The following is a 9,907-nucleotide window of genomic DNA, read 5'->3' as shown; positions in this document are numbered from 1 at the left end:
GCCTGGTAATCTACTTCTGAAAAATCACCCTATGAAGCAAGCATAGTTCTACTCTGACATACATGGGGTCGCCATGAATCTGAGTCAACTTAATAGCAACTATTTTTTTTTTTAATTTTTACTTAAATAAAACTAAAAAAAACCCAGTGCCGTCAAGTCGATTCCGACTCATAGCAACCCTGTACTTAAATAGGGGGTATTTAAAAAACTTAAAAAACTTTCAGTGGGAAAGTTCCTTTTGTGTTTTTGCTCTTCTACTTCTTCAGATCAATTAATATTGAATGTAGACATTGAGTAACACTTGTTAAAACTAATTAATGGTAGCACAAGGTCTCAAAAGTTAATAAAACTGCACCCATACATCCCCTTATTCCATTGGAACGTAAGCTTTCCGAGGGCAAGGTGTTGTTTGTTTACTGCCTATTCCCAGCATTCTGGACCTTGCCTAGCCCGTCGTAATTTCTCAATAATTATCAGAATGGCCTATTCATCCATTGATCGTTTTAACCAGTACGTCATGCTGAGCGGTCGCAAGGCGCTGTGGCCTGCGCAGAGGCCGGCCTGCAGCTTCCCTTTCTACATCGAACCTGTGCTGTTCTCAGTCCCCCCAGAAGCACAGCACCCAACCCCGGGAATATCTGGCGTCCCGGCCTATCCCTCTGCCGGCCCGCGGCCTCCGGGCCCTTCGCTTCCCGCGGAGGAAGGAGTGGGGCGCCGACGAGTGGGAAACCCGGGCCCACTTCCTGTCCAGGCAGGGCCGGGCGTCCACGTCCCCCGCGGCCTGCTTTCTTCGTAGGGCGGCGAGCCGCTGGCCGGGGAGCTGCGGCGGGGCTCGGCCCCGGCGCGGGGCAAGGTGGATCCCGGCCTCGCTCGCCGCCCCGCCTGCGAGCGCGACCGCAGCCTCTTTTTCCCGCGCGTCCCCGGCGGCGAGAGGGTTAAGCGCGCGGGGGGCGGGGCCGGGGCGAGCCCTGCGCGCAGAGTGAGGGCCGCGGGTGGAGAGGGGGCTGCGGCCGGGGGCGGTTCCGGGCGGCGGGGGCGGGGGCGGGTGGAGGAAGGGGGCGGGGCCCTGAAGTTGTTCCGCGCTGGGCCGGCAGCGAGCGGGCTGCGGGCCGGCGGGCGGACCGGGCCGGGGTTGGAGAAGTTTGCGCGGCGGCTTGTGAGCGCAGTGTGCGGGCCCCGCCGGCCGCTGCGCTCCCGCTGCCATGGCTTTCCGCAGGAGGACGAAAAGTTACCCGCTCTTCAGCCAGGAGTTCGTCATCCACAACCATGCGGACATCGGCTTCTGCCTGGTGCTCTGCGTCCTCATCGGGCTTATGTTCGAGGTGAGGGAGACTGGAGCGAGGGCGGGAGGGGCGGGCAGTGTTCCCTCTGGTGTGCCGCCCGGCATTCCCCCGCGGGTCCCCGGGTCCTCGTCTGAGCTAGGAACGCCAGGCTGCAATGTAGTTTATCTGCAGCCACCAGCTTCGTGCACTGTACCCCCCGCCCCTGCTTTGTGAATTGTACCCCCCCCCCCACTTGGCTGCTTGGTCAGCCCAGACACCACCCTCCGGCCCGCGCTGTGCCAGCCTGCCCTGCTCTGCCGCCCCCTTGGGCACCCACTGTATCCTGCAGCTCTCTCTGCAGCCCTGAAACTCAAGCCTGGCGTCGAACCAACCGCAGCGCTGCCACCCTGGCCTGACGCGTGGGGTTTCCTTTCTGGCGTCCGGGAGCCAAGCCCGGAGATTCCCAGACCCGCAGTCATTGCACAACTCCTCCCAAGCGATGGCCATCAGCCCTTTTGGGCTCTTCCAGTGGGAGGGACCCCAGCCTCTTCTACCTCCCAGTAGGATCTTTTGCATCCCTAACTCTGGAACGTGCTAGGGGGCTCACATGGGGCCCTGGCCCCATCCCATAAGTGCCGATCTGGAGCCCTCCTGCCCCCTTTTTTCTGCCCAGCCTACCCCAGCACGTTTTGGGGTATCCGTTCGTCACTCTTGACTGCCTCTGTAGATCCATCTGTGGTGGACCCAGAGATTCTTCCCCTTTACAGGCGCAAGGAAAGGAGCAGGGCACCTTCTGCTTTTAGGGGGAAGGTGCTCTTTCCCGCTGTGGGGATAGCAGTGCGCTGGTGTAGGCCTCATAGAACAGAATGTTTCCCTAAGCCCTAAAGAGGTCAGGATCCAAGGGGGTTGCTTCAGGGAAGGTCTCCCTACTCTTGGAGAGCAAGAAAAATGTGATATTCAAAAGTGAGAAGAACTGAGGGAAGCTGGGTATAGGGCCTGCTGTCGTATATCTTGCCTCAAAAGTGAGATATGTGACACTCCCCTCACTCTCACCGAAGTCTCCTCTGGTTCCTCTGAAACAGGGCCTTGTCCTCCCTTCTGGGTAGGGTTGCTTATCTGCGTTCTCTGGGGATGGGTTAGGAGGCTGTAACCATTTATAAACTGCCTTGGCGATGAAGGATTCCTAGTGAGGCTGATTTCTCCCTCCAATGCCCCTCTGTCTCCAGGTTCCCTGGCGCCTGTTGACAGATGACTGTAAGGGTCCTGCTTGGCTGGTGTAGCTGCCCTCAAGCTGGGGACATTCTTGTGCTGCCCGAGTCAGGGTTGGATGTGTGAATGTGGCCTTTACTGGGCTTCGGGGTCTGTTGGAAATAAACCTGAGACTAGGATTTGGGTCGACACTCCAATTTTTAGTAGTGTTCTTTTAATTCAAACCCTCCCTCCTCACTCACACCCCCTACAGTTCTCCTGGTATATTGGTAAGGGCTTTGTCAGGACAGACCCTGTATCCCAATTCCTGCGGTGCCAACTAGTCTGACTAAAAACTACCTGGAGCCTCAGTTTCCCCATCATTAAAATGAGGCTAGTAAAATCTGTCATCCTCCAAAGGTTATAGTAAGGTTTAAGTGAGATCATGTAGGCAAAAAAAGCCACAGCGTATTCTACAAATGTGAAAACAAGTCTCTTGCTCCTTGAGCCCTGTTATTATTTATCGTAATAATAGCTTAATGAAATAACAGAGTTTTTTTTGCCCAGGCGGTACCTCAGTATCTACTGACAGTCTTCCATTGTAAGAGGCCTCGCAGTGTGCAGGTTACCAGTATTGCAGGGTGTGTCTGGTAAGACACATATGACAGCTGTAGACCTCATAGCCACATGCTTAACACCTGGTGAAGACTCTTGCATGGCCTCATGGCTCTCCTGTGTTTTTGGCACTTGTTAAGGTTTGTGGTTCTACCTGCTTTATCTTTACTCAGAAAGATCCCCCTAGCTTTTGAGCTTAGTACCTCCTTCCCTCCCTGTCTCTTGTCTTGTGGAAAGACTTATGCATTTCATCTGCCTTTCTGTGGGAGGTGAAAAGTGCTAGGAGCTCTTACTCCCAGTACCAGAAGAGAAAGTCTGAAGGTGGCAAAAAACAAAACAATACACTGCCCCTCACCAATCCTTAGGATTGGACTGGGGAGTATGGAAAAGACCCTGGCCCAAATGCCTGCAGACCCCCTATTCCCACCATCTTTACCACCTCCCTCCTGGAGAACCCTAGGCCTGTGGACAGGGCAAGTTGTCACCTTCTCTGAAGTGAATTGCGGGATGGTTGGTCTGTGCTAGTTTGGGATATAGATGGCCATGCCCAAAGCCTCCCTTATCAAGGGTAGTAGGTTCTCATTTTTCATACTCACTGACTGATTCTTCACATAATTAGGTATTTGCGGGGGGCAGGGGCAGGTAAAGGGAGCCCTTGATAACTGCTGCCCACATCAAATGAGAGCAGGAGCTTCTGAGATACTTTTAGGGACTGATGAGAAACAAATAGGAGCATCTCCACACCTGGAGCGAGGAAGTTCTGATGGCACAGTGGTTAGGAACTCAACTGCCAACCCAAAGATCAGTGGTTCGAACCTACCAGCTGCTTTTCAGGAGAAAGATATGGCAGTCTTTTTCCATAATGATTTACAGCCTTGGAAAGCCTATAAGGCAGGTCTGGTCTGTCCTACAAGGTTGCTATGAGTTGGAATTGAATTGATTACAATCAGTTTAGATTCCTCAGAGAACTTATTGGATATTACTTAGGGTCTGGGTGCGTTTGCACTCTCCCTGGAGGTGTGTGGTGTGTGAATGTGTGTATGTAGGGGTATACATTGTGGTGTGTTGGGGGCGGGGTATGCATGAAAAGAGGATGGGGCAGTCCAGCACCAATACACTTTTTCCTTGAAGGAAAGACAAAAGGAGGTGAAAGGGCAAGGGGGAGAAAAGGAGAGAGGACATCAGACTCTCGGGTTTCTAACTTGGGACCAGCCTAGGATTCCTTCATTCAAAAACTGAGCCAGGAAAACTCAATTATAATTCTTCCCACAAAGAGCTACTCTCCTGGCCACACCTCCCTCTGGGGTCCCCTGCCCAGCCTCTGCCGATGAGCTGGGCCCGTCTCCTTCACTACCCCAGGCAGTGCAGCCCTGGACTGTATCTCATCATTGCCTTACTCTTCTCCCAACTTACTAGTCAGCTCTCCAGTCTTCAGTGGTACTTTAATTTTCCTTGTCACAGACCCCAGGACTTCAGTTTTCTGTCCTCTGGGATACAATGACTTCAGATTCCTTCCTTTGGGATCATTTCCTTTGGGAATGCACACGAAAGGGTGTGTTTTTTGGTTTAGTTTTGGGCCATTCTGAGATCCTTCTCACATTACCAAGCCAGGGAGACACATTCTTCCCCCTTGTCTTAGTTATCTGGTGCTGCTATAATAGAAATACCACAAGTCAGTGGTTTCAACAAATGAATTTATCCTCTTGCAGTTTAGGAGGCTAGGTGTCCAAATTCAGAGTGCTGGCTCTAGAGGAAGGTCCTTGTGTCTTTGAGCTTCTGCCTCTGGGCGATCTTCATGTGGGTTGGCATCTCTCTTCCCCCATCTTTGCTTCTCGGCCTGTCTGTTTAATCTCTTTTATATCTCAAAAGAGATTGATTCAAGATATATATACCCTGTACTAATCCTGCCTCATTAACATAGCAAAGGCATTCCATTCCCAAATGGGATTATAACCACAGGCATAGAGGTTAGGATTTACAACACATATTTTTGAGGGGACACAATTCAATCCATAGCACCCCTGAAGCCAGGTTTTCTCCCCTTTCTCCAGGCTGTTTGGAATAGAGCTGTTCTGTGCGGCCACAGCACTTGGCTAAAAAATCTCAGGAATGTGGAGCTTTATTTCCCCCTCCTTCCTTTCCAACTTTCTCTTTTTTAACTCTGCTTTTGGGAGAGGTGGCGCAAGGGGGAGTTTTTCTACTCGACAGTTTATTCCTTCAGTCCTTTCTTAGGTGGAGTCTGGCCGGACCGGCCTTCAGGCTGCGGGCGAAGGGTTGGAGTGTGTGTGCTTGTGTGTGTGTGAAATTTGAAAGCAGGCCCCCCCTCCACCTTTGCTTTCCAGTGTCCTGTTCAGTGCCACGTTTCAAACTGAAACAGGCAGGGGAAGAGGGAAACTTCATTGGTGACTAGAGAATGAGAAAAGGGGGGCACAGTGAGTAGAGAAGAAGGAATTTATACACTCCCTTTAAAATATCATTTTGAGGCAGAAGCTTTTTTTTTTTTTTTAGTTCATTTGCACGCTCTGCAGCTGCAAGGAAACGTTTCTAAAATTTTGGGCTCATCATTTATAGGTTTGGTTTCTGTTTGGTCTGTGATGACTTAAGAGTATAGGACTCAGAGGACTTTTTGGGTAGTGGCTGGTTTTTGCTTTTTCATTGCTTTGGTGGCAGATGTGGTAGGTCTACCTTTTCTCCAGGAACTGCTTTCTTCCCTGTTCCTGACACTATGATTGACTTGTCAAGATGAAATGTTTGTACTATGTACAATGGAAGCCCATTGTGTCATAACCTGTCATGGGTTTCATGGTGCCAGTTCACCTCTCTCAGACATACTGTAGGCAGTAAAAGCCTGAAACGAGGCTTCTGATCCTGTCTCTTAATGTTTTGTGTTGTATTGTGTTAATAGAGAAAAAAAAACCAGTTGCTGTTGAGTTGATTCCAACTCGTGTGTCAGAGAACTGTGCTTCATAGGGTTTTCAATGGCTTTATTTTTTCAGAAGTAGATTGCCAGGCCTTTCTTCCGGGGTGCCTCTGGGTGACTTAACCTTCCAGCCTTTCGGTTAGCAGCTGAACTCATTAACTGTTTGCACTACCCAGGAGGTATGTAAATGGCACAGACATACATCTGTGGACATACGTCATCTTTCTTTGACTAACATCTAATGTGCTTTTGAACCTCCCCCGCCCCCCCGCCCCAAAGAAAAGCCGCTTGCTGTCAAGTTTATTCTGACCCTATAGGACAGAGTAGAACTGCCCCATAGGGTTTCCTAGGCTGTAAATCTTTATGGAAGCAGACTACCACATCTTTCTCCCGCGGAGTGGTTGGTGAGTTCGAACTGCTGACCTTTCAGATGGCAGCCAAGTGCTTGAGCACTGAGCCACCAGGGCTCCATTGGATAGAGAAGAAGGAATTTATATGTTACTTCTGAAATATAAAGAAAGCTTTTATAGTTCCTAACTTTATACATCTACCTCCCCAGCCTCTGGCATAGAGCTATAGCTGTGTTCTGGAGAAGTTAGGAGAAAACTAGGGAGAGGAGGCACTTGGGTGCCATTGTTCTGTGATTGGATTTCTCCAGGTATCCCTTAGCGATTTGAGCAGTGGAACAGAATTTGGAACTAGTGATGAAGCCTCAGGTGTAAAGCTATCCTATGAGATGTAAGGGCACATTTTCCCTTGGTGAAAGTGTGATATCCAGAAAGGTGGTATTGATTAATTACTGAGTATTTAAGCCCGGCTTGGAGGATGAAGAATAATAAACGTGTAAAACTTGCCAGCTCAGTGCCTGGCACATGGGCACTTAATCAATGGTCTCAGCAACTGCGCTGATTACTGTTATTATCGACTTTATTGTGAGTAGGCTTTCCCACCATCAGATGGGAGGTGGTGACCCCAGAGGTAAAACAGGCAGCCCTTCCAAGTTCTCCAGTGCTAGCCACCTTCTCTCCAAAGGTGGATGATTGCTGTACGCTGAGTCTCTCTTCCCCAGTGAGCCTTGTGTGGCTGCTTCACAGAGGACATCTGTTTTCTCTCTGACATCCATCTTATTAGAACATGGGCCGTGGGTATTGGAGAGTCTTAGTGCTGCTACTGTCAGCTTTGCTACGAGGAGACTGCCCCTCAAGCGAAATAGATGCCACTTGTCTCTGGCCAGCCCTGTTGTCTGACTCCTCAGTGGTTCATTTCTTGGAGACACTCTCGGGACCGGACACAACAGAGCACTTTAGTCCTGACTGTTTGTAGAATAACATGTGTTGCTATGGTGAAAACTTCACTCTGGCAGGCATGAGCTCCTTTTTGATCTGCTTCGTCCTGGTCAGGGGCCTCAGAAATTGCTCTGTGGCATAGCTGATGTACCTCTAGTTCCCACCCTGATAAATGACAAAGCAAGAGGGTTCATAATGATAAGACCTGATTAGAGTTCCCAAGGTACAGAAGCCTTTCTAATCAGCGAGAGTGCTCTTAGCAGGCTTTCTGGGAAACTTTACTGATACTATCTCTTAACCTTTTTATCCAGCTGTGTATCTGGCATCCATTGGTATCTAATGGTTAAAGGGAGGGAAAAAAAAGAAAAGAAAAAGAAACACTAAAACTACAAAGTGGCTCCTGAACAGCTTTTCTTATTTCATGAGCAGACCTTTATCTTTTATACAGTCTAGTACTTTTGCCTTGATCTCCCTCCACTGTCCAGAGTGGAAGAAAACCAAACCTAAATGATTTAGTCACAGCTGGTTTACGTTGCTGGTGACTGTGTGGTTAAAAGAGCTTGGCAAGTGACTTTTCTGGACAGCTCTTGGTGTAGGTTCACACAGGTTTCCTTACTTTCCAGTAGAGGAAATGGGGCCCAGTTGAGAGTGGGGGGTTCTGAGACCTTTGGAGCCCTCTGTAGAGTTTGTGGCAGCTCAGGGATTAGGTGAGGGGCTGCTATGTGGCTCTCCGCCTGAGCCACGTTGCCACTTGATGGCTTCCCTCATTCGTCTTGAGGGATTGGCAGCACATCACATCTGTGAAGTGCATTACTAGCCTCACCCTATAATCTGGATGGTTTATGGGGGGTGTCATACCCATTCAGAGCGTGGCTTCTAGTGGAGAGACTTGGCCAAGGACCATCCACTCTGAGTTAGAGGCAGAGCCAAAATAAGAATTCAGCAATCTCTGGCTCACATTTAAGTCTCAGCTCCGACGCGTCCACCAGTGGGGCGTCTACAGAATGTAGCCACAGGCTGCTTTATTTTTCTTTGTCTGAGTGGAATGTATTTATTACCTGGAAGTCATGTTTGTGGGCCATTGTTGCACATGGAGGCTTTTCTGCCTGGAACAGTCATTGAAATGTGCATCTCTTTGAAAGAGAATGACCCAAAAGTGTGTGTATCTCACGTGAACACAGGCAAATGGGCAGAGGCTTTTCTTATTATTAAGTAACTGCCTATTATTAGCCAACATCCCTTTAAGAATAGATGCTTCTGCCTAGTATATTTTCATTGTTTTTATTATCAAGTTAACATTGTGGTCATAGCTCAAGGGTGCATCTTTTCTTAGTATTTTACAAGTTTAAGGGCTTGAGGGAAAACTAGATGTCATCTATTATGTTTAGAGAAGAGGAAATGAAGCCCCGCAAAGGTTAGGAGATTTGCCTAGGACGGTAGAGTGAATTTTTGGCAAACCTGAGGCCTGAACCCGCATCTTCTGACTCAAGTCTAGTGCTTTTTGTACTCCCCTGCCTACTGGAATTTCACGCTCTACCTTTGTATGTCAGTGTATGTGTGAAAAAAAAAGTGTAGAAGTCTTGAAATTGGTATGTCACTTTTAAAAGTGCTACATTCATTTATTTGGCGGTTGCTGATGGAGAGGCTGCTGTGTGCCTGTGTTGAGCTCTGGGAATACAAAGATGAATAAGGTGGGGTCCCTGTCCTTAGAGAGGTCACAGTGTGGTTGTTTAAAGCCGATAAACTATCTGCGTATAGGAGTCAGATCTTGAGCTTGATATAAGTGGCAGATGCAACCTCACACTGTTGGGCCTCAACCTCAAGCCACTGCTGTTGGTAGAATGGGTGGTTTACTAACTTTGGTGACCCAATTATTTTCTCCTTTGAATTTTTTGTTGATACCATCTGTTTTCACTAACGAAAGGCATGCTGATTAAAGGACTGATTCAGAAATTTTTTTTATGATTTATGGATTTTGATACCCATTATCTGGGCTCACATATGTCCCAATGACTGCTGGACATGGTAAATCCTACTGATATTAGTCAATGATAAAATAGTTTTTAAAAATTTTATTTCTTGAGATTTTGCAAAACATGAGGTAAAACATGAAAGCTCCTGGCAGTGACTGCACATGCATTTTATTCTTATCTCCTTCTTAGGCTTTTTATTATTTTTCATGAAACTTTTCAAAACATGGTGCAATGCATTCTTCGTTACTGCAAAAGCAGTACTTAACAGCCCAAATAAAACTAAAGGAATTTGAATCTCACAAAAATTATCACTACTATGTATTCTTGATTATAACATAAACAGTACTAACAGCTAAGAAGCAGAAACACCTGCCCTGGAATATTGCAGACCTGTTCACAGTGGTGTATTCCCCCTGCTACACATGGAAGCAGTGATTGGTCCTTAAGATCGAATGCGGGGTAAGAATAACTTATAGGAGTTGGAATCATTTGAAAAATACCACTGCAATGCATTGTTCCTTATTACAAAGGCATTACTTACTGTTCAGAAGCTAGAAAAGCAGTCCTGAAAGACTCAAAAATAGAGCAGGGAGCCAGTAATATCTGGAAACGATGGTGTCAGGGAGAAAATGGCCACCATGGCTGTTCCGATAAATACATTTG

At 48.1% G+C, this 9,907-nt stretch overlaps 1 protein-coding gene across 1 annotated transcript in view; it reads left to right on the top strand.

Moving 5' to 3' along the window:
* The first annotated feature begins 1,085 nt into the window (after positions 1 to 1,085).
* Positions 1,086 to 9,907, top strand: part of TRAM2 (translocation associated membrane protein 2) — an 87,425-nt gene continuing 78,603 nt past the window's right edge. The window contains exon 1 of the mRNA XM_049894126.1: positions 1,086 to 1,322. Within this exon, the coding sequence (XP_049750083.1) occupies positions 1,203 to 1,322 (120 nt within the window). The 5' untranslated portion in view covers positions 1,086 to 1,202. The remainder of the gene's footprint in view (positions 1,323 to 9,907) is intronic.

Source organism: Elephas maximus, chromosome 1 (assembly GCF_024166365.1).
Source record: "Elephas maximus indicus isolate mEleMax1 chromosome 1, mEleMax1 primary haplotype, whole genome shotgun sequence".
NCBI lineage: Eukaryota > Metazoa > Chordata > Mammalia > Proboscidea > Elephantidae > Elephas > Elephas maximus.
The sequence above is the reverse complement of the archived record's forward strand: the minus strand, read 5'-3'. Positions and strand labels throughout refer to the sequence as shown.